Source organism: Bos grunniens, chromosome 11 (assembly GCF_055505025.1).
Source record: "Bos grunniens cultivar Pamir isolate PY7600 chromosome 11, Bosgru_T2T1.0, whole genome shotgun sequence".
In the NCBI taxonomy this organism is placed as follows: Eukaryota; Metazoa; Chordata; class Mammalia; order Artiodactyla; family Bovidae; genus Bos; species Bos grunniens.
The window spans coordinates 32,868,357-32,896,302 of record NC_141175.1 but is presented as its reverse complement, the minus strand read 5'-3'; the positions used below and the strand labels follow the sequence as shown (position 1 = coordinate 32,896,302).

The 27,946-nt window shown below is 40.1% G+C and overlaps 1 protein-coding gene across 23 annotated transcripts in view; it reads left to right on the top strand.

Annotated features, from left to right (window-relative positions):
- The window catches only part of ITSN2 (intersectin 2), a 126,442-nt gene that overhangs the window by 86,197 nt on the left and 12,299 nt on the right, over positions 1-27,946 (top strand). For 20 of the 23 annotated variants that reach the window (XR_015136523.1, XM_086325752.1, XM_086325763.1 and 17 more), the window contains 6 exons: positions 1,013-1,179; positions 3,757-3,802; positions 3,980-4,101; positions 5,100-5,196; positions 5,612-5,803; positions 26,305-26,426. Coding sequence is in view for 22 of the 23 variants with exons in the window: in XM_086325752.1 (XP_086181878.1) it covers positions 1,013-1,179; positions 3,757-3,802; positions 3,980-4,101; positions 5,100-5,196; positions 5,612-5,803; positions 26,305-26,426 (746 nt within the window). In the remaining variant the exon portion in view is untranslated. Of the gene's footprint in view, positions 1-1,012; positions 1,180-3,756; positions 3,803-3,979; positions 4,102-5,099; positions 5,197-5,611; positions 5,804-7,463; positions 10,706-26,304; positions 26,427-27,946 lie in introns of those variants that run through there. The other 3 variants (XM_086325771.1, XM_086325770.1, XM_086325773.1) reach the window with 1 other exon arrangement.

Below are 27,946 nucleotides of genomic sequence, written 5' to 3'. Positions count from 1 at the left end.
AGCCTAGAGCCGGAGGTGTACTGTGGAATAAAGGCAGTGGAATGATGCTAGGAAAGTGGTGAGGAGCATTTTGAAAAGAACCTCGCTTATTACAACATACCTTAAGCTTGCAGTCCATTTTTTGTTTTATTGAGTCAGCTAAATTGAATAGTATGGGAATGTGGATAGTAAATAGTTTTTGTTTGATGGTTCTGGTCATCTTCAGTTTATGATCTGCAGATCAAATTTCATGTCAACAAATACATATAAAAACTTAAATAGTTCCCTTAAGGTTATTCATTAACAAATATTTATGGAGCATCTATTCCATGCCAAGCACCGTGCTAGGAGCTGGACCATTGTGATGGAAACTGGCCTCTCATATTGATGTCAGCTGAAGAGTGGGCATTTGCATAACTGTATATAAAAGAATTAAAGAGAAAAGAATTTAAGAGATTAAACTATATGTAAGAAGGTTAAAAAAACTTTTCCATGTCTTGACCCTGTAGAGATACTGATATATATTTGTAGCTTTGGGGTTATTCTCTGTGACATGATGATGATGATGATGATGATGATGATACAGTGGGAAAAAAGAAACCTGTGATAAAGCTTTCCATCCATCCTAAGTCGCTTCAGTTGTATCTGACTGTGTGGTCCCATGGACTGCAGCCCACCAGCCTCCTCTGTCCATGTCATTCTCCAGGCAAGAATACTGGAGTAGGATGCAATTTCCTTCTCCAGGGATCTTCCTGATTAAAGGGATCGAACCTGTGTCTCTTACAATTCCTGCACTGGCAGGCGATTTCTTTACCACTAGCACCACCTGGGGAGCCCCAGTCTTTTTCTAGTAATTATTAAGTAATTACTTCATTCTACTTTTTACGTTAACGTCTCTTTACATTAGGTTTCCTTAAGTCACAAGGTCTTTTACAGCTAATTTACTCAAAATCTTGGAAATTAACACTTTTTTTTTTTTACTTCTGTAATCTTATAACCAAAATTAGTTTTTCTTTTTCTTTATTCCCTACAGAGTATATTGCACTTTATTCATATTCAAGTATAGAACCTGGAGATTTGACTTTCACTGAAGGTGAAGAAATATTGGTGACCCAGAAAGATGGAGAATGGTGGACAGGAAGTATTGGAGACAGAACTGGAATTTTTCCATCAAATTATGTCAAACCAAAAGATCAGGAGGTAGAGTTACTTTGGTATAGAAACAGAATCATTCCATTCCTGTTGCTCAAGGTTCATATTTATAAAGGATGCTTACATATGGTTTTGGTTGGGCTGCTTTGGTTACAAGGAGACCATTTAAGGTAACTCCAATAAAATATAGTTTATCACAGAGATCCTGTTAGATAAAGGAGAAGTGATTTTATGAAATTCCAAGAACAAGAGCCATAGATAGGGGCAGACCTCATGATAACTGAAGTTAGGGAATGGTTTGGATTCAGGGAGGCTTAAAAGGAATCCGTAAATCTTTGAGGCTCTGCCGTTATTATGACCCAGCCCACACTTAGAGTTCCTGCTGCCTTTCTCCTACCACTAGCAGCAGTTCCCAGACTTTTTTATTTCAGGAACTTTGCACATTCTTAAAAGTTATTGAGGACTCCAAAGTTTCTGAAAATATATGGATTATATCTAGCAATATTTCCCATATTAGAAATTAAGACTGAAATTTTTAAAAATTTACTAATTCATTTTGAAATAACGAAATTAAACCCACTATATGATGACTTAAATAACTTGCTTTTAATGGAAAACAAATATGTACTTCTCCCTCTTCAAAAGCATTTAATGGAAAGAGTAGTATATTCTTTTGGTTGAAGTAGTTGAAGAAAATTCAACCTCACACAAATATGAGCGATAACAAAAGTATTTTAATAACATGTTCGGATACCTGTGGATATTCTTTGACACTGCTGTACCAAAACTTAACAAGTACTAAATTCTTGTAGATTACTTGCAGTGCAGAATCTGAAGCCAAATCAGTGAACATTCCTTATTGTTTTTTTTGTTTTTGTTTTTTTTAAATTCACCAGTCTGTTTTGCATACCGAGTGTGATGACATCATTCATTGATCATTTGGCAAATACTGAATCACTGAGTTATGCAAGTATTCACTTATTGCTACCTTTCATTATATAATATTTTAAAAATTACATTTGTGGCTTAAAGACTTAAACATAAGACATGACACCATAAAACACCTAGAAGAGATCACAGGTAAAACATTCTCTGATGTAAATCATACCACTGTTTTCTTCAGTCAGTCTCCAAGGGCAATACAAATAAAAACAAAAAATAAACAAATGGGACCTAATAAACTTACAAGCTTTTGTATAGTAATAGAAACCATAAACAAAATGAAAAGACAACCTACAGAATGGGAGAAAATATTTGCAAATGATGTAACTGACAAGGGCTTAATTTCCAAAATACACAAACAGCTTATACAACTCAACAACACCAAAAAAACAACCCAATTGAAAAAAAAAAAAAAAACCCAATTGAAAAATGGGGAGAAAACTTAAATAGACATTTCTCCATAGAAGAAATACAGATGACCAATAGGCACATGAAAAACTGCTCAACATCACTGCTTACTAGAGAAATGCAAATTCAAAAGTACAGTGAAGTACCACCTGACAGAATGGCCATCATTAAAACGTCTACAAATAACAGTTCCTAAAAATAAGAAGTGTGATTGGGCCAACTTATCCTGTAAAGTCAAACAGGTCATAGTTGCCGGTATGTATATCACTACAGATGGTGACTGCAGCCATGAAATTAAAAGACGCTTACTCCTTGGAAGGAAAGTTATGACCAACCTAGACAGCATATTCAAAAGCAGAGACATTACTTTGCCAACAAAGCTTCATCCAGTCAAGGCTATGGTTTTTCCTGTGATGTGAGAGTTGGACTGTGAAGAAGGCTGAGCGCCGAAGAATTGATGCTTTTGAACTGTGGTGTTGGAGAAGACTCTTGAGAGTCCCTTGGACTGCAAGGAGATCCAACCAGTCCATTCTGAAGGAGATCAGCCCTGGGATTTCTTTGGAAGGAATGATGCTAAAGCTGAAACTCCAGTACTTTGGCCACCTCATGCGAAGAGTTGATTCATTGGAAAAGACCCTGATGCTGGGAGGGATTGGGGGCAGGAGGAGAAGGGGACAACAGAGGGTGAGATGGCTGGATGGCATCACTGACTCGATGGACGTGAGTCTGAGTGAACTGTGGGAGTTGGTGATGGACAGGGAGGCCTGGCGTGCTGCGATTCATGGGGTCGCAAAGAGTCGGACATGACTGAGCCACTGATCTGATCTGATTCTTTATTCTTAGGTCAGGTTCAGGAGGAACATGGCAAAAAAATTAAAAATAAAAGCATTACCTTGTATGTAACAGGAGCAAAACTCACATATGCCTTAACATAGCCAGAGCACATGTGTTATATGTGGTGGGCATTGATTCTGACCCCCCAATGATGAAATGTATTTGTATTAACATTTAATATTCAGAAAAGATTCAGAAAATGAGCTGTTCCTGTTGAGTTGCCAACATCAGCTACTTACATATAATGTATTCTATCAGAATCAGATCTCCCATAAGTATTGGATTCTTAACTTATTTGATCAGTATAAGGTTAATCATTATTTTGCTCTTACTCTAAAGAAACGATAACCCTGGGAATTAGAAATCTCTAGTCCCTAATAGCCTGTGTACTTTTAACCCTGGATTGTTGAAAAATGATAAAACTGTATCTTTTCCTTATAGGGTTTTGGGAGTTCTAGCAAATCTGGAACATCAAATAAGAAACCTGGTATGTATCATGATGAAGCTGACAAACTACCAAAGTGTTCATTAATAGTCTTGAATTCATAGTCCCTTATATTTCTTCTTAAAAAAAAACCTGGTATATGTATCATGATGAAGCTGACGAACTACTAGGGTGTTTAATAGTCTTGAATTCATAGTCCCTTGTTTTTCTTCTTTTCAGAGATTGCTCAGGTAACATCAGCATATGCGGCTTCTGGTTCTGAACAGCTTAGCCTCGCACCAGGACAGTTAATACTAATTCTAAAGAAAAACACAAGTGGGTGGTGGCAAGGGGAATTACAGGTAATAACTTTTAAATAACATTTGTTAATTTTATTATAAAAGTAATGCCTGCTCATTAGAAAAATAAGATTAATAAAAATTTAATTTATCTTATTTGACTGATTAATAATTAGTTTGATAATTAACAAAGCTCCAAGAGGTATTTACTTATTAGGAGAACATTAGAAAGGTCTTCTTAGTTTATAAATATTATTTGTGTGAAGTATGCAGAGAACTTTGAGACTGAACAATCTCCAAATAGACTTCTACAAATAGTGCTGAGATGCATATTAAATCTTTCAGTTGTTTAATATTGACCTCGAAGGCCAGTGCAGAATTCAAGTGTTCTCAAGATACCCTCCCTCCTAACACAGATTGTAAATTTGGAGGGCCCTGAGACCACTCCCAGATTCAGTAATTTCCCATAAAAACTCACAGGACTCACTGAAAGCTGTTATACTCCTGGTTACAATTTATTACAGCAAAAGGATTTAGATTAAAATTAGCCAAGGGAAGAGATGTATGGATCAGAGTTCAGGAGGGTTCCTAACACAGAGCTTCCCGTTGTTCTCTCCCCATGGAGTCATGGGCAGCATTAAATCTCCTGGCAACAGTACACATGGAGTATTGCCAAGCAGCAGCTCACTTGAGCCTTGGTTTCCAGCGTGTTTATTGAAACCCCATCAAATAGACACGGTTGATTGCTCACATGGCTGAACTCAGTCTCCAGTCCCTCCAGAGGTTGTGTTCATATTATGACCCAGAGGGCCCACCATAAATCACATCATTAGGCTCTCCTGCATCGTTACGGCCCCCCACATAAACTGAGACACTCTTTGAACAGTCAAGACGTCTCAAAGGTTTAGAGATTACCTTCCAGGAGCCATAGGCAAAGGCCAGGCCTCCCTTTGGGCAAGGTTAAATTCTTTACTACACAGTTTGGATTTTCTTATTTTTAGTTTATGTCTCAATAATTGTCTTTAGTCTCATTTTTTGTGTTCTTTTTGCTAATTTTATAGGCCAGAGGGAAAAAGCGACAGAAAGGATGGTTTCCTGCCAGCCATGTTAAACTTTTGGGTCCAAGTAGTGAAAGAACTGCGCCTGCCTTTCATCCTGGTATGGAAATGGGTTAACTTGGGTTTCATCTTAGGAAGTTTGTTTGTTTTTTTTTTTTAACTCAGCATTTCTTAGATTAGCCAATTCTTTGAAAAATATTTTTAAAATTTGTTCTTTCTTTACCTCTGTGAGAACTTCCTTTCCAAAAAGTTCTGTTAGAAACAGCCAGCTGTTCAGTGATGCTTGGACTACATCACTCCTTGAAATTGTTTAATTGCTCTACCATCATACTTCAAAGCAGTCGCTTGGATTTCCAAACTACATTTGGGAAATTCTTGCTTTTGTGAAACAGGGAATAGAGGAAGGAGGGTGGGAGAGAACAGCTAAAGTAAATGTTGGCAGAATTTTAACATATGATGCTAATAGGAAGACTTACTCAATTTAACTTGTTACTTTGTCATTATTCCTCTGCTAGTGTGTCAGGTGATCGCCATGTATGACTACACGGCAAACAACGAGGACGAGCTCAGTTTCTCCAAGGGACAGCTTATTAATGTTCTAAACAAGGATGATCCTGACTGGTGGCAAGGAGAAACCAGTGGGGTGACTGGTCTCTTCCCTTCAAACTACGTTAAGATGACGACAGATGCAGATCCAAGTCAACAGTGTGAGTAATATCAAACTATTTACTTCTTAATAGTGCATCAGCTTTAACATACAGAACTGCATTCCTTACTTTTCTCAACCAAATCTTAGCACTCTCAGCGAATGTATATTAATGTTTAGAGTAAGAAAATAAAATAAGAAACTTTCACAAAATCAAAAGTTATATTGCTTTTTTTCAAATACTTTTTACCTAGCTTCAGACCTTACTGTTAGACTTTATCTGAAAAAAGTTCTAGTTCTTTCATGAGTTCCTTGGTATGATAGCAGTCTACACTGCGGCTTCTCTTTACACCAGCCTTTTTCAGCTTGAGAGAGAGTAGAGACTAGCTGGCAGTTAGCGTATTCACCTGTGCACAATGACCCTTTTAGTGTACAGGTGCTATTAATTTTGCAACCTTATTTCCCACGTTATTACACATCACCCAGGTTAGAAGAAAATTATAAAATTTATTTTACAAATAAAGTGCTTGCAAAAATCTCATTAGGTGATCTTTTAAGGTAGGTAACTCATGCCACAGAGATATATGAATTAAGATCCGTTTTACTACTTTTACTGCAGGGGTCCATATCTCAATGTATATGATTTAGTATTACATAAAATTATCTCTTGATAGTTACCTAACCTTTCTTACACTTGACAGTAAATGTAGCATTAGAGAATAAACAGTACTTGGAAATATTTTTTTAGCTTCATAAAATAGAGGTCACCTTTCCTCACCCTTTTGATCTTTTTGTCCTTCTTAATAAAATACATCATGGTTTGTGTTTTTATCATTCTTGTGAAATTATCTAAAAGCTTTAGCCTTTCATTTTAACTTAGCTTCTAAGAACATATAAATGGTAACCCAGTCAAAGCTGAGCTGTGTTTACAATTAAGTGCAAGTATTATTAATTTACTTTGTACTGTATCTGTCATTTTAAATTATTAGTGCATTATTTTCACTTTAGAGCTCATAAAGATCATTGTGATTTGGGGAGAAGACGGTCCTTTAGATAGAGCAGCTGAATTTCCCAGTCTGGACGTGGAGTCCAGTTTTTTATGCTTTGAATATTCCTAAAAATACCTCAGGGTTTCAGAAGAGATAGTAAGGAAAATTATAAAACTTGGATTACTTAAATGAAAGACCATTTTTAAATTCTGCTGATGGTTTGGCAGTTTTCAGGGCTTGCCAGTTTGTCTGGTTAATAAAAATACCCGAGGGGTCTTTCCTGGGCCTGAGAGAGGAAGGTCTGGAAGATCTTGGGCTAAGTGATCCTTGGAGGCATTCTAGTTTATCAGTGCATTTGACTTTCATAGTGTCTACAATATAAAGTGATCGTTTTCCAAATGTTTTGTTGTTATCTTGTTTTCCAATGGTGGAACATATTTTTCCCTTTTAAGTCTTTCATAATAAGAAATATAAGAAAAAATGGAAGTGATCTAAAGGAAGAACAGCCAGGAGTATACGCGTCAGTGAAAACTAGTTAAGTTTTAGACTATCGTGTGTGTTTCTCAAGCCTTTATAAATATTACTTTCATTTTACTAGGTAGGTAGGATATTTTCTAAAGGTTGAGAATTTTCATAGTTCAAACTTGTTGATGTTGCATGTAATCAGTAGAATTTTTCTCACCCCCTTGATTTGCTTTATGTTCATTTTATCCCTCGTTTTTCTTTTTATAGGACCCAGTGTTGCCTTCCAGTGTGAAAGCACCCCAGAGACCCACTATCCAAGTTTGACTCTAGCGTGGAGACAGGGCAGGCAGCCCTGATCAAATATCTCCTACACAATTCCTTAGCTTCGTTCTCAAATGTTAGAGCCACTTGTGATTATTTCTCTGTGTTTCTAATTTACAGTTAAAATTTATTTGTAACAAGTTAAAGGATAGTGGGTCTTTGTGTGGCTTTCCCTGCTGTTCACTCTGGCATCCTTTAGCATTTTTCTCCTTTTTTAATTTGGTAATTGTAGGTCATTAGCATGCATACTGAGTTTGCCCTTACATGGTGGGAGTTCAAACACACAAAGACCCACTATTTGCACAAACTGTTCTTGCTGGTTTGGAATGGGCTGCCATGCTTTTCTAATGTTACTGCAACATGTATATTCATTACAGAATTCAGAATTGCTTATGTTTTGCTGTTATGTTTGACCTAATCCTAATCACAGTGAGCCCTTAATTGGTTCAATATGCGATTTGTCCCCCAATAGGCACTGTTTTCCTCTATTACTTTCTAATATGCCACTATAAGTACCAATATTTAAGTTTGTTAAAAGGCCGAGAATTGGAAATATCCTTTTCTCTATTTTCTGTGTATTTTGATGTGGGAGTGATGACACTTTGGAGGAACTCTTCTTACACATAGAAGAGGGAAGCGGCCTGCCTTACCCAGCCATATGTGCAGAGCAGGGTGGGTTTTATCTGTTGCAGCTGTCCCAAAATGAGCCCTGTACCCTGGGAGTCCACTGGGGTCTCTGGGCTCGTGAAGATACTGCTAATGTGCTGCAGCAGTCAGTTGTTACTTCTTTACTGATTGCCTAAAAATGGATTATTTTTGAAGAATGAAAGGCTCCCATCATTGACTACAAGATATGAAACTTTCCCTACCTTAGGCAGAGAATTTATATCTATACATTTTAAAGTCAGAAATTCATGTTATCTATTTTAATGAGGTAACTCCATGTCCTAGGTCACAAAGGGGCACTGGTTGACTTTCTTCTTAATGCATTTAGTAAAGATCATAAGGAATGCTTGAAGAGTTTAAATGCCCTTGAAGCAGGCAGTCTCTATCTAGTTGAGAATGAATTAGAGTGAAGGAAAGCTGTGTGGGAGCTGGCATTCCTCTGTGTCCATGAAGCTGCTTTGTGGCTACAGAACTGATTTTACCATTCAGAATTCTCTACCTAATATCTGTTCTTCAACCACATTGGCAACTTTGGCATAGGACTTTACTTCTTTTCCTTGAGCCAAAAACTGCAAGGATAGTAAAACATTATTATAAATGTGAGAGTACTTAGTTGACTTTTAGTGGATAGTATTAAATCATATTTGAAAATCAATGAGAAGATTATGCAATTTAAACTGTTTACAAACTGCAGTGCAATCTACTGTTTCTGAATGTCCAAGTATTATCAGGAAAAGTGTACATACAATCACAGAGTCTTATTTCCTCACAGAGTTCTTTAAGAAGAGTGAAATGTGTTTTTATATCTCTGAGGCATATTTTGTGCAATATTTGTGTTAATGTGCCTATACATTATGAATGAATGATTTTAGTCATATGTTGCCTAAATCATAACTTTACAACACTTGAGGAAGAATCAACTAAACCGTAGTTAGAACTTCACAAAATATAAATGTCTGTGTTCCAGAATACTTCACATCATTGGAATGTATGGTGACAGGCATGTATGCTTCCTGAGGCAGGGATTTCTAGTTACTAGACCACCTCAACTTTTAGCATTTGGCATCATCATGATACTTTTATAAAATATGACATTAAATGGAAAGCAATAATATTATTTTACAGGTGGCATAACAGATTTGCCTGCAGTCACTAAAGGGTACAGTGTAAAGACTGAGTCCTTGTAAATTCAGCTGATCTTCTAAATTGTATGGGTTACTTGGTCTTGCCTTTTATTTTCTGAACATGTTAGTTGGGTTCAAATTCAGGGCAGTTACTTTAAATCCACCTTAAACCCTGAGGTTAGAAATAAGACCACTTAATTAATCACATGATATAGTATAACATTCTCTCTTTATAATTTTGAATTTGGGCTTATTTAATACACTGATAAATTATTTCAAAGGTATCTTTGTAGCTCAAATTGCTTCACTTTTACACTGATAACTATAAAGAATGACATTCTGGTAGAGATTAGTGTCTGTAAATCAATTTGAAAAGAATATATTCTTCAGGTACTATGGACTAAGTCTTATAATGGCGTATTTAAACTGAGTGTCTGTCTGGGAAATAAATTTACTGTATTTACAGAAATACCTCTCTCTGTTTAGGTATTTTGTCATACATTTGACAGGAAGCTAAAAGTAAAGGAAATGGTATGACATATAATAATAACTTGTCCTTCTTAAAAGAGCATGCAGTCCTTTGCAATACCTCATATTCAGCCACATATTTGCTCTCTTCCTCATTCAGTATAAGAGGCAGCTTCAGTTTACTTAGAAAGAGACATTAGAAGGAGTTTATCAGGAACATAGAATTTTTAAAATGGGAGCACAACTGAGCAAATTTGAACCCTGTAGGAAGTGAAGAATCAAAATACCTGTTTATTTTAAAATTGCAGTATGTTGTAATCATTTCTACAGTATGTGATTAAACCTGATGGGTTTTCCAGCAATGAAAAAAATCAGTTCTAAGACCAAAGCTGATTTTTTTTCGAAAATTTGAAAATCTAAATCAATCCTACCTGTTGTATAGTTTCCTCTAAAACTTTATCCTAGGGAGTCATTTTAAAATAATACAGCTATTAAAACAGTATAACTGCTACATTAGTGTTTTAAAAATATAATATGAATTCTGATAGTTTAAAATAAAGTAGGGGAAGGAAAAGTAGAGAAAGAAATGCCAATTCCAGTCCAAAGCTTTATTTGCCAAGTTTTCTTAGGATGAATTTTACCAAGTTATAAATTCTTGTAAATAGACTCTAATGGAAAGACTGAGAGACTTTTGCCTATAGTGGCATTATTGGATGCTGCTGTGATGCTACTGTAATGTAATAAATTATTGTTGCAAAGTGCTGTTTTTTTGCCTTAAATTTTTATTTTGTGCGTCTTGAAAACTATAGTATCAAAGATATTGAGATTGTGCAAATGCTGGGCACGCTTGGCATGAGGTCATTCATTTTCATTTTTACAAAACTGTAATATAACTATGCAAGTGTGTTTATTAAAGGGACACAAACTACATTACTTGTATTGTGTATTTCTTTTGAAGCATCCTTTAGAACTTATTTTTAACTGTTTATATTGTAGTCCTGTTTGAATTTCTTTGGAATGTCTCTTTTTCCTTAACGTGGTCTCTTGGTCCAGACCCGCAAGTTGTATTGTAGTACAAGGGACAAAAGAAATTTTTAAGTGGTAACGATTGAGATAGTTTGATCCAGGATAAGTGTATGTATCTCAAAAGCAAAAGAAATTTTGATTTGAAAGCAAAAGAAATATCTAGGATAATAATAAACTACTATGTTATTTATAATTTTTAATCCAACTTTATCTCTAAAAAGATTGGAAGGAATTTACAAGTTAATACTCACTGCAAATGTAAGACTAAAACATTTTTAGTACAAAATAATAAGAGTCTATATTCAGCAAAAGAAATTCCACTGGATGCTTGGAGGCACCAGAGTTAAGCAGTTTTACACTTCAGTAGTCAAGTTGGTGGTTTCACCTTGAGTGAAAAAAAGTAGATCAAAAGTCAACCCATCTGTCAATGTATGATATAAACTGTCTCTTTGCAAAAACCTATCTTGATCTCTGTAAAGTCTTTCAGCGAACATGTGTTGAGCATTTGTATAAGCGAATGCAGAGTACTAGGTCCTGAGAATATGGAAATGAGTGTCAGGTGGTCCAGGTCTCAGGTAGGACCTAACTGTAAGAGGACCAGGCATGAAAGCAGGTAATTATAAAACAGCATGCTAAGCACACTGAGAGAGATTTACTGGGCACCAAGAGACTACAGGGACTTCCCAGGAGGTGCTAGTGGTAAAGAACCTGCCTGCCCCTCCAGCAGACGTGGATTCAGTCCCTGGGTCAGGAAGATCCCTTGCAGGAGGGCATGGAAACCCACTCCAGTATTCTTGCCTGGAGAATCCCATGGACAGGAGCCTGGCGGGCTATGGTCCTTAGGGTTGCAAAGATTTGACCACAACTGAGTGACTTAGCATGCATGCACACAAGAGAGTATGGAGGAGGAATGCCTAATTCATCTGTAGATTGGTGAATTAGAAAAGACTTCCTGGATAAGGCAACTGCTCGATCCATAAGATAAGTAGGAGAAAGCCAGATTGGAGGGTAGAGTGGTGGGGAGAGTGATAGAGACAAGTAGCAGCCTAGATGCAGGAGGAGAGGGGTGACTATAAGCAGTTCGTTATTGCTGGAGTGGAAGTGGAAAGCCAATAAGACAAGTTGAGGCTTGAGAGCAGGCCGGGGGCTAAACCAGAGATTGCTAGTTTGGCTGCTCGTTGGAATCACTTGGGGGGCCTTTGACAAGCTGTTGATGCCTGAGTCCTGATTTAAATGGCCTGAAGTGAGGCCTGGGCATGGGGATTTTTAAAAACTCCTCAGATGATTCTTATGTGAAGCGAAGGTGGAGAAAAAACCATGAAGCAGCATTAAGAATAGTTTCTGAGGGAACACTGGGAGGAGTTGGGGGATTTATGGATTGTGTGGGCAAGTGAAAGGGTCAGTGTGATTCCCAGGTTTGTATCTTGGTGACAGGGAGAAATCATGGTGCCACCAGCTGCAGTAAAAATCAGTTGGGAGAAAAAGATGAGTTTGGTTTTGACTACAAAGTACCCATGGGACATCTAGATAGAATTCTCCAGCAGGTAATGAGATATAATTAAGATACACAGCGTCAGATGTACATCAGCTGGTGGCATGAATGCATATTGATAGTTTCTGAGCCAGTGAAAGTAAATGAGGTGACCTGGGGAGAAAATCAGACCTTTGAGTGTATCAGGGGTTAAGGGTTATATCGTGAAAGGAACCCATGAAGACAAGAAACAAAGGTTCTAGGAGAATAAACAGATGGTTACGCTAATATCACCATTTTTATAAAATAATAAAATTCTACCTATATAACCATTGCTCATATCAATAAAATGAAAAGAGGAAATGTGCTATTTATTGAATACTTATTAGTCTAGGTATTTTTCTAAGGTCCTTATTACTGTTTCCTTTTTATAGGCATGGAAATTAAAACACAGAGAAGTTAAATAACTTGGTCAAGGTTACACGGATAGTCATTGGTAGAGCTGGGTTCAGACCCAAGTGGTTGGCTCCAGAGTCCATGCTCTTAGCTTCTGCTCTCCAATGCTAATATTGCCTCCCATTTTCATAATAATGAAGTTCCTGCAGTACAGCCGTAGGTTGAACCAATGAAAAGAAGAAAAATCAAAGGCTGCAGTGTTTTCTCTGTGTAAAAGGTACATGCAGAGAAGATGAGGAAGCAGGGGCTGAATATTATAATAAGGATAAGAATCTCTTAAGACGAATATTCAAAAGGATAAAACTGAACATAATCACTTTTTTGGTAACAGCTTTGTTGAGACATAATTTACACTCCACACAGTTCCCCCAACTATACAAATCAGTGGTTTTTAGTATATTCACTGAGTTATGCAGTCGTTACCAGAGTCAATTATAGAACATTTTCATCACCTCAAAAAGAAACCAGTATCCATTAGCTATCACCCTCATATCTTCCTAAGCACCCTGCCTCCCACGCAGCCCTAGGCAACCACTGATCTGTGTTTTGTCTCCATGTTTGCCTGTTCTGAACATATACAAATGGAACCATAAAATGTTTGGGGTTTTTTTGATTGGCTCATTTTGCTTGGCATAATGTTTTCAAGGTACATCATGCTATAGGGTGTGTCAGTACTTCATTCCTTTTTATGGACTATTCCATTGTTATTTATCCATATATTAATTGGTGGACATTTGGGTTTTTACTCTTTGGTTCTTATAAATAATACTATGTACATTTATGTACAAGTTTTTGCATGGTCATACAACTTCATTTTTCCTGGGTCTGTACGTAGGAGTGAAATCGCTGGATCAAATGGCTTGACTTTTGGGGGAACTGCCAGACTGTTTTCCAAAATGGCTACTTTTTTTTTTTTTATTCCCACCAGCAGTGTACAAGGGTTTTTGTTTCTCCACATTTTTACCAATGCTTGCTATTATCTGACATATTATTAAAGCCATCCTTGTAGGTGTGAAGTGATATCTTGTGATTTTGAATTACATCTTCTCCGTGACTAATGATGATGGAGCATCTTTTCATGTGCTTGTTGGCTACCTGTATGTCTTTTTTGGAGAAGTGTGTATTCAGATCCTTTGCTTATTTTTAAGTTGAGTAAATTGTCTTTATAATCACTTTTAAAACTGTTTTAAACAACAACAAATATTGAAAGAAATGCTTAAGAGAGATGTCTTAATGATGTTATCAAAGGCAAAATCCAATAATGATAAAATGAATGTAATAGGAAGTTGTGGCTGCTTTGAATCATGGCTCTGTGAGCTCACCCCTAGGAGCCTTCGCCTCATCTGTATAATGAAGAGAGTAATATTTATATTACAGGTGAAACTTAAGCAATTTATGAAGCACCAGTCCAGAGTCTTAGCATATAGATACTGGAAGTCAGAGTTAATACTTACCAAGCATTTGCTGTATCCTAAGTGATGAACTAAACACCTTGGGTGTGATGGAATATAACTAGTGTCCAGATCTGACTCCAGAGCTTGTGCTCTTAGCCATCCCTCACTAACTTGGAGTTGTTGTTACTTCAAATCACAGAATTAGAACGATCATGATTTAATTCCAAGATACAGATGAGAAGAGGGTAAAGAGCATTCAGATCAGATCAGTCGCTCAGTCGTGTCCGACTCTTTGCGACCCCATGAATCGTAGCACACCAGGCCTCCCTGTCCATCACCAACTCCCACAGTTCACTCAGACTCACGTCCATTGAGTCAGTGATGCCATCCAGCCATCTCATCCTCTGTCATCCCCTTCTCCTTTTGCCCCCAATCCCTCCCAGCATCAGAGTCTTTTCCAGTGAGTCAACTCTTCGCATGAGGTGGCCAAAGTACTGGAGTTTCAGCTTTAGCATCATTCCTTCCAAAGAAATCCCAGGGCTGATCTCCTTCAGAACGGACTGGTTGGATCTCCTTGCAGTCCAAGGGACTCTCAAGAGTCTTCTCCAACACCAGAGTTCAAAAGCATCAATTCTTCGGCCCTCAGCTTTCTTCACAGTCCAACTCTCACATCCATACATGACCACAGGAAAAACTATAGCCTTGACTAGACGAACCTTTGTTGGCAAAGTAATGTCTCTGCTTTTCAATATGCTATCTAGGTTGATAATGACTTTTCTTCCAAGGAGTAAGCGTCTTTTAATTTCATGGCTGCAGTCACCATCTGTAGTGATTTTGGAGCCCAGAAAAATAAAGTCTGACACTGTTTCCACTGTTTCCCCATCTATTTCCCATGAAGTGATGGGACCAGATGCCATGATCTTTGTTTTCTGAATGTTGAGCTTTAAGCCAACTTTTTCACTCTCCACTTTCACTTTCATCAAGAGGCTTTTGAGTTCCTCTTCACTTTCTGCCATAAGGGTGGTGTCATCTGCATATCTGAGGTTATTGATATTTCTCCCCGCAATCTTGATTCCAGCTTATGTTTCTTCCAGTCCAGCGTTTCTCATGATGTACTCTGCATAGAAGTTAAATAAACAGGGTGACAATATACAGCCTTGATGAACTCCTATTTCCTATTTGGAACCAGTCTGTTGTTCCATGTCCACTTCTAACTGTTGCTTCCTGACCTGCATACAGATTTCTCAAGAGGCAGTTCAGGTGGTCTGGTATTCCCATCTCTTTCAGAATTTTCCACAGTTTATTGTGATCCACACAGTCAAAGGCTTTGGCATAGTCAATAAAGCAGAAATAGATGTTTTTCTGGAACTCTCTTGTTTTTTCCATGATCCAGCGGGTGTTGGCAATTTAATCTCTGGTTCCTCTGCCTTTTCTAAAACCAGCTTGAACATCAGGAAGTTCACGGTTCACATATTGCTGAAGCCTGGCTTGGAGAATTTTGAGCATTACTTACCAGCGTGTGAGATGAGTGCAATTGTGCGGTAGTTTGAGCATTCTTTGGCATTGCCTTTCTTTGGGATTGGAATGAAAACTGACCTTTTCCAGTCCTGTGGCCACTGCTGAGTTTTCCAAATTTGCTTGCATATTGAGTGCAGCACTTTCACAGCATCATCTTTCAGGATTTGGAATAGCTCAATTGGAATTCCGTCACCTCCACTAGGTTTGTTCATAGTGATGCTTTCTAAGGCCCACTTGACTTCACATTCCAGGATGTCTGGCTCTAGGTCAGGGATCACACCATCATGATTATCTGGGCCGTGAAGATCTTTTTTGTACAGTTCTCCTGTGTATTCTTGCCACCTCTTCTTAATATCTTCTGCTTCTGTTAGGTCCATACCATTTCTGTCCTTTATCGAGCCCATCTTTGCATGAAATGTTCCTTTGGTATCTCTGATTTTCTTGAAGAGATCTCTAGTCTTTCCCATTCTGTTGTTTTCCTCTATTTCTTTGCATTGATCGCTGAAGAAGGCTACAGCTTTAAATGAATTGAGACTGGTAAAGTTGCATTTCAAGGTACTGGAAGGACCTGCTGCTGTGAAACCTGTGTCACCAGTGGTCATCTGTTAACCACCATGAAGTCAGTCAGGCAGTGCTACAGAATTAGTGTTCTAAACTCGGCAGTTTGGGGTATAGTATTATATAGTCATAAACAAGCTGGAAAACACAGGCTGTATAGCCATACCATTGGGTAAAGTTAGAGGTGTAGCAGTCTGCTTAGTAATAACAAGAAAAAACTATATGTGCAGATGAAACTCCTTTTGCCCCAGGTCAGTACTGTAGTAATGGGTGAACTAATACAGAGCGTGAAGGGTACACAGTTTGTTTGAAATTGGCTGTTAGATACAAGTTATTATGCATGTGTAACGGATTAGAAGTTTAGTAAAGGGACCAATGATGTCACAGAGATACAAAAAAGAGTTAAAGGTGAGTTAAAGGACCCGGTTGGCTTCTTCAGTGCCTTTGGGATTTTTTGCATTCCAAATATTTCTACTGAAATCTTTTTTTCCTCAAGAATCCAGCAAGCCTGGGGCCAAGTCAGGTTGGTACACACAATTGCCAGTGTTTCACCCCAAATAGGATTGTCATGTAAGCACCATTTAAAAGGGCCTGGAATTTCAAAGTGTAAGACTTGAATCAATGTACCTAGATTTAGGGATTTAGTAGTTCTAAATCCTACAGTAAGTCCCTTAACTACTAAGCCTCAGATTTTCCATATGCTTATACATAGGGGTCAAATTTGTATTTGTTAATCAGAGGATTGATCAGAGGTTTGTAAACAGTCATACCCATGTTGGTTATTTGTACTGTTAAAATTGGAAGTTCTGTGCTGGGTGGACATGAAGAAACTCTTTCATGACATCTTTTCTTAATATTCTGTATTCTGAATAATACATTAATTCCCTCAGTTGAGTCAGTGATATAGGATCAAGTCTGGGAGACTAGAAGATAATGCAAAAAGTCAGCTTCAACTAACTGCTTTTTGAGGCCAGAATCTGCACTTCTGTCTGCTTTGCGGAGGTCTTTGCTGTCTTTTAGGCTTATAATATTTTACTGTAAATTTAAAAATAACACCAAATTGATTTTACTTGGGTAAATGCAGATCCAGTTGCATTTATCATTAGAGCTGCTTTTGGCAGTTCTAGAATGTGTCTGTTTTCTGATAGTCAGATATATTGCTTTCCGATGGTCTGCGGCGTTAGACTGTACACCGACAGACCTTTTTGTACTTAAGCGACGTAACACCTGATGGCATGGAACTTGACAAGCATCGAAAAATGACACAAGAGCTTAAAAAATGGTTCACGGATTATTTAAATTTCCAAAAGCAAAACCACAAATGTGTATATGGCTTCATGGTGGGAGCATGCTACCCGGCACATGGTTTGCACTCAGTAAATATTTGCCAAGCAGATAAAAGGCTATTCTCTTACAAAATAAGATGTCCAGCAATTTCCTATTGCCCTGATAAAGCTTCAGTATTAAAGGCAGCCTTCAGAAAATGCACCCAGCTCAGTCATCTGGATTTACTGTTAAAATCTCATCTTTTCACTGATTTTCCACACAGTGAGACTGAAAACCATTATGTGACACCCTGGCAGCTGAACTTGGAGACACAGAGAACAGCATTGTTCAGGGGCGTTCCTCTCCTCAGAATGGGCAAGGACCTTTCTGGGACTTCGTGATGTCATCTGAACAAGCCCTCTTTGTGTCAGTCATCACAGATTGCCTTTTGTCCTTCACTTTTTGGAATCTTCGCAGCTATCTGCGAAGATGCCTCATTTTCTTGCTTGCACTGTAATTTAGAAAAGTGGTTCCCAATTATAGTGGGACACAGAGTTTTCATAACCATTATTCATTCTTCATATTTTGTCTCTCAGTCTCCACATCCTAAAAAACAAGTGTATGTGGGGAGGGGGGACGTGGTTGGAGGGGTCTTGTGGCCCAGCCTACCACTCATTATTTCTTTGGGAACTTTGACCTGATAGTAGCCATGATCTCTCATTTCTCCTGCTTTCCCATTCTTATTGTCTATCAGAAAGAACTTCCCAGGATGTTTTCAACATTCTCTGACTTCCTGTAGTTAATATCGATGCACCATCTCCTGCAGCTCAGAGTCTATCTTCATATCATCGTGATTTTAAATACTTATAAAACCTACTACTATGTGTCAGCCACTGGAGACATAGAAGATTGTAAAATAGATAAAAAGTCCTGTCCTCTTGAAGCTGATATTTGAGTAGGGTAAGACAAAACAGGGAGAAAGAGATGGCACCCCACTCCAGTACTCTTGCCTGGAAAATCCCATGGATGAATGAGCCTGGTAGGCTGTAGTCCATGGGGTCGCTAAGAGTTGGACACAACTGGGCGACTTCACTTTCACTTTTCACTTTCATGCATTGGAGAAGGAAATAGCAACCCACTCCAGTGTTCTTGCCTAGAGAATCCCAGGGACGGGGGAGCCTGGTGGGCTGCCGTCTATGGGGTTGCACAGAGTTGGACACGACTGAAGCGACTTAGCAGCAGCAGCAGACAAAACAAGACGAGTAAGTACGTGAAATCTTAGAAAATTGAAGCAAGTTAGGGAAAGAAAGTGCTGGGTGGGGAGAGATGGATGCAGAGGGATTTCAGTTTCAAACTGACTACTCAGAGCTTCTCTGACATGGTGATGTGAGCAAAGACTAGACAGATATGATGGATATCTGGAAGGAAGCACTGTGGACACGTGGAAGGTCACTAGATAGAGGGAACATTACATGCAAGGAGCATGCCTGTGATGCTTGAGGAGCAGCACAGAGGTCAGGGTGGCCGGAATGAGAAAGGAGCAAGAGGAGGAGGCAGCGAGGACAGAGGTATCCACGGAGATGGGGGAGATTGTTTCTTGTGGGCTGATTTTAAGAACTTTGACTTTTTCTCAGAGTGAGAACACCCCATTGAAGGGTTTTGATCCAAGGAGTGACATGACCTGCTATGTTTTAATAGAATAGCTCTGGCTTGCTAGATTACATTGGGGGTTGGAGGGGATCAAAATGATGGTGGTGGATGAGGTAGGACGTGGTCAGATTATGGACCACTCTGATCTGTTTTGAAGATGGAGCTATAGGTGGATTGAATGTGAGGTGTGAGAAGAAGAAAAGTATCAAAGATGTCTCTGGTTGCCTGAGCAAAATAATGTGTATTCTCTTGTTTATATTCTCATTATATGAGCCCTGTTAATTGTGTTCAAATCTTTCATATTCTTACTGATTTTCATTAAGAGAAATATATTAAAATCTACTACTTCAATGATAGATTTTTTAGTTTTTCTTTTTTCTCTATTTTTTGGGGGACATAATTCTGTCAGCTTTTTATTTTAGATTTTGAAGTGCTCCTGTTGCAAATAAGAATTATTACATTTTCATGAGTTGTTTATGATATTTTCTTATACAGTCCTTGAAATCCTGTTTTGTCTGTTGCTAATAAATCCCCCCACACACTGCTCTTTTATATTTTGCATTTGGATAGTTTTTTTCCAGTCCTTTACTTCTAATATTTCTGTTACTTTACATATTAGGTGTCTTTGTAAATAGCATCTAGCTGAATTTTTTTTTTATCCAGTCTGGAATCTCTCTTTTAACTGATAGTTTTAAGCTATTTACATTTATTAGAACTGTTTGATACTTTTATTTATATCTATCTTTTTAGATATGTTTTATTTACCGTGTATTTTCTTTGCTTCTTTTTAAAAAATTCATACTGAATTTATCCCACTTAGTCATTATTATTTTCTAATATAAATAACTTTTTTCACATCATTACTAATATTTGTGCTCACCATTCTCTTTTTTCTACTACCCTTTGCATCTCTTTATTTCTCTTTTCAATTTTTTTCTTACCGAAGTACATCTCTTAACAGTTCCTTTAATCTCATCTATTAGTTGTAAATACTCTCAAACTTTGCCTGAAAATGCCTTTATTTCCCCCTCTTCCATGAAAAATGGGCTTCCCTAGTGGCTCAGAGGGTAAAGCATCTGCCTGCAATGCGGGAGACCCTGGTTCGATCCCTGGGTTGGGAAGATCCCCTGGAGAAGGAAATGACAACCCACCCCAGTATTCTTGCCTGGAGAATCCCATGGGCGGAGAATCCCATGGGCGGAGGAGTCCACGGGGTTGCAAAGAGTCAGACATGACTGAGTGCTTCTTTCTTTTCTTTCTTCCATGAAAAATAGTATAATTAGAATTCTAGTTTGACGGTTACTTTTTCTCAACACTCCCTATTCTTGGGTTGCATTGCCTACAGCCAGGTCTGATTGCTGTTCCTGTGTAATTGTTCTGCCCCTTCTCTCTTACTGTTTCAACAATTTTTTCTTCTTGGCATTTTGCAGTCTAGGTATGGGTTTATTTTATTTTTTTCCCAGGAGTCATTGTTGCTCCTGAATCTGTATAATCATAACTTCCATCAGTTCTAGAAAATTATCAACCATTCTCTCAATATTATCTCTTCCCATTCTTTTTATTCTCCCTTCCTTGACTCCTATTAGATGTATGTAAGGCCTTGTCATTTCCTCCTCCGTATCTTTTAACCTTAATTTTATGTTTTCCATTTTTTTGTCTTTCTGGGCTCTATTCTAAGTAATTTCTTCAGCTCTTTTTCAGATTTACTAATTGTTTTCTCAGATGTGTTTGATCAGCTATCTCATCTATTAATATTATGATAATATTTACCTTTCTGTTCATTTCTTTTTCAAATCTGCCTATTGGTTTTTTAGACCCTACTTAGGATTTCAAGTACATTATATATATCTTGAGTTATTTTAAACATACATATTTTATACCCCCTTTTGTTCTAACGTTCTTGCAGCTCTAATCCTCAAAATGAATGGGGAGTCTGTCCTTGTTTTTTGTAATTTTTTACTATGAACTCAGCTTTAGCAAGACTTGGTTTTTCTTTGTAAACCCTGTGGAACCAAGGTTGTGAGAGTGACCCTCCAGACCAGTTGTACGTTTTCTCTGGGCAAGCACCCTGAAGGTATCACCAGCCAGAAATTAATTTTTGTGTTAATTCATCAGTTCAGGAGTTCTTGAACTCCAAATTTATGTGAGATGCAGCCCAGGCATTTCTGTTCTTTACCCAGCGGGGACTAAATGCTTTCTTGTCATCTCACTGTTGTGGCAGGAGGATTCTTTTCCTAGTCTATCCTAATAGTCTTCAGTATCCTGATGGAGCCTCCTCTCGTTAACCAAATCCAAGCAGAAGCCAAGTAAGGAAGGAGCTTACAAAAGTAGCCTTAGAGTTTGGCCTGGTTAGAGGTTGAGAATTTTCTAGAATTGATGAAAGATGTGACTCCACAGATTCCGAAGAACAGTGACTTCTGGGGAAAAAAATAAACCCATACATACCTAGATTGCAAAACACCAAAGAGAAAAAAAATGTTGAAAATAGTAAGCAAGAAAGAGCAGAATAACTATATGGGAACAGCAGTCAGACTTGACTGCACACAACTCAACCCAACAATAGGAAGTGTTAAGAAAAAATAACTGTCAAACTAGAATTTTAATTATACTATTCATGAAAGGGGGGGAGATAAAGCCATTTTCAGGCAAAATTTGAAAGTATTTACCACTAATACCACGAATGTGACTAAAGGAACCATTAAGAGATGTGCTTCAGTAAGACAAAAGTATAGAGCAGAGCAGGGGAAAGATGAGAATTGGGTCTGGAGATGACAAAATAGTCTTCCGTTCAATAAGTATTTCCTGACCTCCATGGGCAAAAGCACTGCTAAGTGTTATGTTATAGACTGTCAGACACAATGCCTGACCTCCATTAGGAGAGATGGTCATACTAACTGTATACAGATGAACTACAAGTCACATTATGTGAAGTATTATAATATAGATGCAAACCAGTATCATGGAAACATGAAGGAGATGCAGTGTGGGAGCAAGTGGGACAGGGGATGGGAGAGGTTTCCCCAGAGAAGGATCATGTGAGCTGCACCCTGAAGGGGTAATGAGATGGCTTCTGGGTGGAGAAGGGCTATGGACAGAGCCCAGGACAGAAGTGGAAACAGCCACGCCATGGCCAGTGTGTACAGCTCATCGTGAGGACTGATGCAGCACATCATGAGGCCAGGGTGGCCAGAAGGTGGGCGGCACGCTCAGAGGCAGGCCGCTGCTGGATTCAGGAGACTCCGGAGCCTTGTGCTCCCCCCGAGTTAGGACCTCATTCTGCAAAAAAACAGCAGCCATTGAACATTTCCATCAGGGAGGAAACCTGATAAAAAAATGTAGCAGCTGGCTTGAGCTGTTCGATATAAATATAATGTAAGTCACAAATATAAGCCCATATGTAATTTAAAAGTTTCTAGCAGTTACATTTTTAAAAAGTAAAAAAGAAACAGATGGAATTAATTTTAATAATTATTTTTACTTAACCCAGCATTATCCAAAATACTATCATTTCAATATTTAATTGGTGTAACAATTTCGGTACTGATGCATTATTTTACATTCCGGGATGTTTGTACTGGGTCTTTAAAGTCTGGTGTATATTTCACATTTATGGCACTTCTCTATTTGGACTGGCTGAGGTTCAAGTGCTGAGTAGTCACATGTTGCTAATGGGTCCCATATTGGACAGTGCAGGTGTAGAGGATGGCAGAGGGGTGTATTCTATCCATAAACCCTAATTCCTCAGTTCTCGACAGAGTCACTCTCCCCTCCAAACAGAGGGTCAAGTAAGTGTGGGCAGCTCTTGAGTTCACTCAAACTGAATGTTTCTTTAGAGCAGGATTTCTCAGAGCCTTGGTATGTCCATGCACCTTGTGACCCCAGCAGAGAAGGACATCTGTAGCTTTGCCCACACTCATTTGACCCTGCAGGTCAGGAATGCCAGGAATACACTGTAGTGTTTGCTGGACTGGGGGAAGCAGAGAGTCTGGAGGCAGGCAGAAGCAGAAATGCAGAAGGACACACCGGGAAGAGGAGAGTGACAGGGGCTGAGGGAGAGACCGGAGGGCTGGAAGCAGCAGCTCATCAGAGGTGTCAGGGCTGTGCGCAGGTACAGGAGAATGTGAGCTCCCAGGGGTCTCTGGACTGGCAATGCTGAGTCGTCATTACCTTCACAAAAGCAGTGTCTTGCTGCTCTATTTATTAATAACCAACAAGGACCTACTGTATAGCACAGGTAACTCTGCTCAGTGTTCCCTGGCAGCCTGGATGGGAGGGGAGTTTGGAGGAGAATGGATACAATGTTTGTGCATGACGGAGTCCCTTAGCTGTTCACCTGAAACTATCACAGCATCATTGGCTATTCTCCAGTATAAAATTAAAAGTTAAAAAACAAAAGCAAAATGCAGTGTCAGTGGAGCAGTGGGACAGAAACCAGTGACTCTGAGTTGGAGAGGTGACAGAGAGAGCTGGGGTCGGGGGGAGTGAATGACAGACCCCTCTAGAGCCATTTGGCAGTAAGACTAGAGACGGGTGTCTGAGGAAGGAGCAGCATTGAAGGAATGAGTGTGTTTGTTGTAAATATCGTGGTAGGAGGGACACGTGACTGTGTTCATAGCCTGGAGGGACCACTGAGGACTGAAAGGGGAAGTGGAAGGGCGGCGAAGGGTCCTGCCAGAGAGGGTGGATTAGGGATTCTGGCTTCTGGAAAAAGTGGGATCCTCTTGGCCCCTGACACAGGCAGGAAGTACAGGGATAAGTGAGCAGGGAGACAGGCAGGAAGTTAAAGGGGCATCATGCCTGTATTTTTTTTTCCCTGACATCAGAGATAAGAGCATCTGAAAGTGATGGTAGGGGTCAGGTTAGAAATTTTGAGGATAAACATTTAAGAACCATAAGTAATGAAATGCACAAATTTCAGCCAGGGTATTAGTACAAGGATTGTCCCACATTCATCCTGATGAAGCTAACGTCATGTATGTTCCAGCTTTAGAAACAATAAACTACTTGAGACTATTCCTATTATTCGCAGACACTGAACAGACAGGCCAATGCTTGCAGGTTTTAACATACATCATTCTTTCCTAAAGTGTGATATCCTGTTGGTGCCCAACACAATGGCTGCAAAAAGAGGGCCCAGGAGAATTCAATTGATGTTAATGGTTACATGTTTATGGTGGTGACTATTAGAAGAAACGTAACCAGCACATCGAACCCATGATTTCCCTAGGTATTTTGCTCAAACATGGACAAAAATGTTATCTAAGTAGTAGTAGAGCTAGAATGTGAATGTGGCAGAATATGAAGGACCAAGATTTGTAAACCACCAGCAAAGAGGTGGAGCAGCCTTAGAAACTGTTGCCATTGCTTCCACCAGAGTCAGCTGGGTGGTGGGTGATCAGCAACACCACCACCAGCAACACTGGCCCCAGGCACCAGCCTCCCCCGGCCTCCTGGCTGCAGAGCCGGGGCAGGCAGGGGCACGAGGCAGCCTTGCTTGTCCCAGTTCTTGCTCATTCCTACAGTTCTCCCTGCAGAACAGGGTGAAACACAGTCCCCAGAAAAGCCTGAGAAGTTTGACCATGACAGTTGGCACCGTGCTCTCTTCTTGGTACCACCAAACGGAACCCGCCTTAATTCAATTTTTGTTTGACCGTGGGAGTAATTTTTTTTAAGTTGTCGGCAGCATGTGCAGAAAGTAGAACAGCTGTCTTCACAACTCTCTGTAAGGCCCAATCTCTACAAAACACATAAACATTCCGAAGCAGTCAGAAAGAGAACCTCCTTTAAAAGCCTGGTCTGATCCTGGCCTTTTCCACCCCTGTGGCTTTGTGCGGTGGACCCCGAGCGGACATCTGCCTTGATCCAAACTCCGCTGTCTGCAGAGGCCGCTGACGGCTGCCCCTGCTCCTGCGCCTCACTCCCCAGACCTTCCTGCTGCCCTCCTGTCTGCCTCTCAGACACACACTGCGACTGCCTACTGCTGTCACTGGCGGGGCCCCTACCTGCTTTTTCTTTTTGTCTGATAAGGGCTTTCTGAGGCCTTTCCCCTCCTCTTGTACGTAAGCCAAGCCTTCAGTTTCTAACCCAACGACTCTGAGATTAACGTCACTTCAGTTTGACACTGAGCTCTGCCTGTGCACTGATCTGAAGTGAATGCGGTATTTCTCACCCTGACGCCATGCGAGACTGCCCTGGGCCACCCTCAGGCTCTGTGGCTGCAGAGTAGCCTGAACCACCAGTTCTTTGTTTCCTAGGTTTGAGGTAGTGTTCCTGCTGGGAACTGCTGGGTTCTGGGCACTTTAGGTTTCCTCATTGATCACTTAACTTTGGGAAATCTAGAGAAATGTTTCTCAAACACTTTTTAAACAGCAGCTCACAGTAAGAACTACATTTTACATCCACAAATACATACCTAACTGAAAATTTTCTCAGGACAGTACTTACCGATCCTGTTTACGTGGCGCATGCTAAGTCACTTTAGTCGTGTCTGATTTTGCGACCCTGTGGACTGCAGCCCGCCAGGCTCCTCTGTCCATGGGATTCTCCAGGCAGGAATACTGGAGTGGGTTGCAATGCCCTCCTTCAGGGGATCTTCATGACCCAGGGATCAAACCCGTGTCTCTTATGTCTCCTGTATTGGCAGGCGGGTTCTCTACCACTGGCGCCACCTGGGAAGCCCCTTGTATACATGGTAGCTTCTATTCATTTGTTAATTTTGTTTTGTTTCTGTTTAAAAAATCTGTTGATAGAATGACTCACAAATGGCTCATGACCTGCAATTTGGAAAACACTGTTCTCAAGCATTTGATTCCTTTAATTATTACAATAGTTTGAAAATGTGTTGAGATGGCTAGAAGAGCATAGGTTCTTCACAAGCTCAGCACAGTTTAAGGCCTCTTTGAGGCTGTTTCTGAAAGTCCTTCACACTGTCATAACTTCCTTAGACATTCAGGCCACATTGAGCCGTTACAGGCGTTGCTAAGAGCAGCAGTGGAGCACCGAGGGGCCGATGGTGAATCCAGCTTCCGCAGTGTACACTGCTCTGCTCTCCCAGGTCCCAGGGCCCTTTGGCTGGCCATGGGATTCTTTGGAGGCAATATTGGTAAACTCAGTGCATCCTCCCAGTAGATGTCTCTTTCCTTCCAGGAGAAGAAAGTAATATTTTGAAACTCTACCCTGCTTTTCCACAGGGTGTGCTGATCTCCAAACACTGGACACCATGCAGCCGGTGGAAAGGAAGAGGCAGGGCTACATCCATGAGCTGATTGAGACGGAGGAGCGCTACGTGGACGACCTGCAGCTCGTCGTGGAGGTAAGGGCGCCAGGCTCTGCGGGCTCCCTACAGTGTGGGGGCTCGTAGCAGGGTGTCGCCTTTGACAGTGGAGTCACCAGCAGCGACAGGCGCTCTCACACCCTCCGAATGCTTTCTCTGCCTGTTGGAGGGGCCTTGACGGTCTCAAGTCAGCTCTTGCTGTCAGATTAAGTCATTCAGAATGAGGAGAGAAGGGGCGCTCGGTGCCTCAGTGGGCTGTGAGGTGGCCTCGTCAGGAAGGACAAAGGTACAGCCTGGGTGGGAAGGCTTGACGCAAACGTGCTGCCTCAGACTTTGCTATCACGATGTCTGCACTGCCAATCTGACACCTGACATTTCTGACATTTTCATAAAGTTTAGTTGTTTCCAGTGGAGTTGTGAGGCAGTGGGAGTGTTCCTCTAATGTTTTTATCAGTTTGGAAAACCACTCTGCCACCTCATAAGACCCTCTCAGGTGTGAGGCGTCAAGTCAGGGTCAGGGGTTTAGGGTGAAAAGCACTGTCCACAGGTGAGTGGACAGCATTCTCATCAGCATTCCCTCCCTGAAAGGACCCGGCCACCACATCCTCCTCTGCTCTACTCACTGAGGCTGACGCTAAGCCGGTCAACAGAAGGCATAAACAGTAACACAAGTCAATCAGCGGATGAAAGTACAATCAGATGCTCTCCCTGTCCTTCCAGAGTGCCTCAGAGCAGAGTGACCTTGTTTCCAGGTCTCTCTCTCCCATAGGAGCATCCAAGCATCTTCCATCTGACTCTGAAACCATAGAGGTTTAGAAATGTCAGTCCATAGACTTATCCGAGTTCTTGGACTCCAGGTTCAGCTCGATGCTATAAATGTCAGTTTAGAACAGTTTCAACAGAGTAATGTCACATGTATTTTGGAGAGATTACACATGAAGAGAGGTGTCTCAGATGATGTCACCATTTCCTTAAGGCTTTTAAAGTCATTTCCTAGTTGTTTAGTGGAAACTAGCTTTGTGACCTTGAGGACATCACTCTCAGCCTTCATTTCTTCATGGGTCCATTGGAAATAATAATACCTGACTCAGCATGACCTACATCATCATCTGTGAAGTTAACTGAGAAACTTACACACACATGTGCATGTATGCACACACACACATGCATGTGTGTGCATATCAGAACTTTGTGAAACCTTAAGTTCTATGGACTACCAGTGTAAAGTGTTATCACTTCCCCTTCGGTCAGCCAGCCTCTGAAATCCACATGTGCTTGGTGGTCAGCATTGAGGGTGAGGTGAGGCATCGGTGTTTCTTTTGCTGCACTTTTCACTAACTGCTTCCAGACTCCTGTGGTGCAATCTGACAACAGTCCTGCTCCCTCAGTTCTGCAGGCCCTCCTGGTGTGGGGTGCTTTATGCTCACGGTTTAATTAACCTGTGTAAGACCCCTAGGAGGTGGATATGAGACTCTCCGTGATGGGACTGCTGGATTCAGTCCTCAGAATCAGCCCTGAGAGGAGCCGAAATAGCAAAACGTAGGGTAATTTTGCAGTTT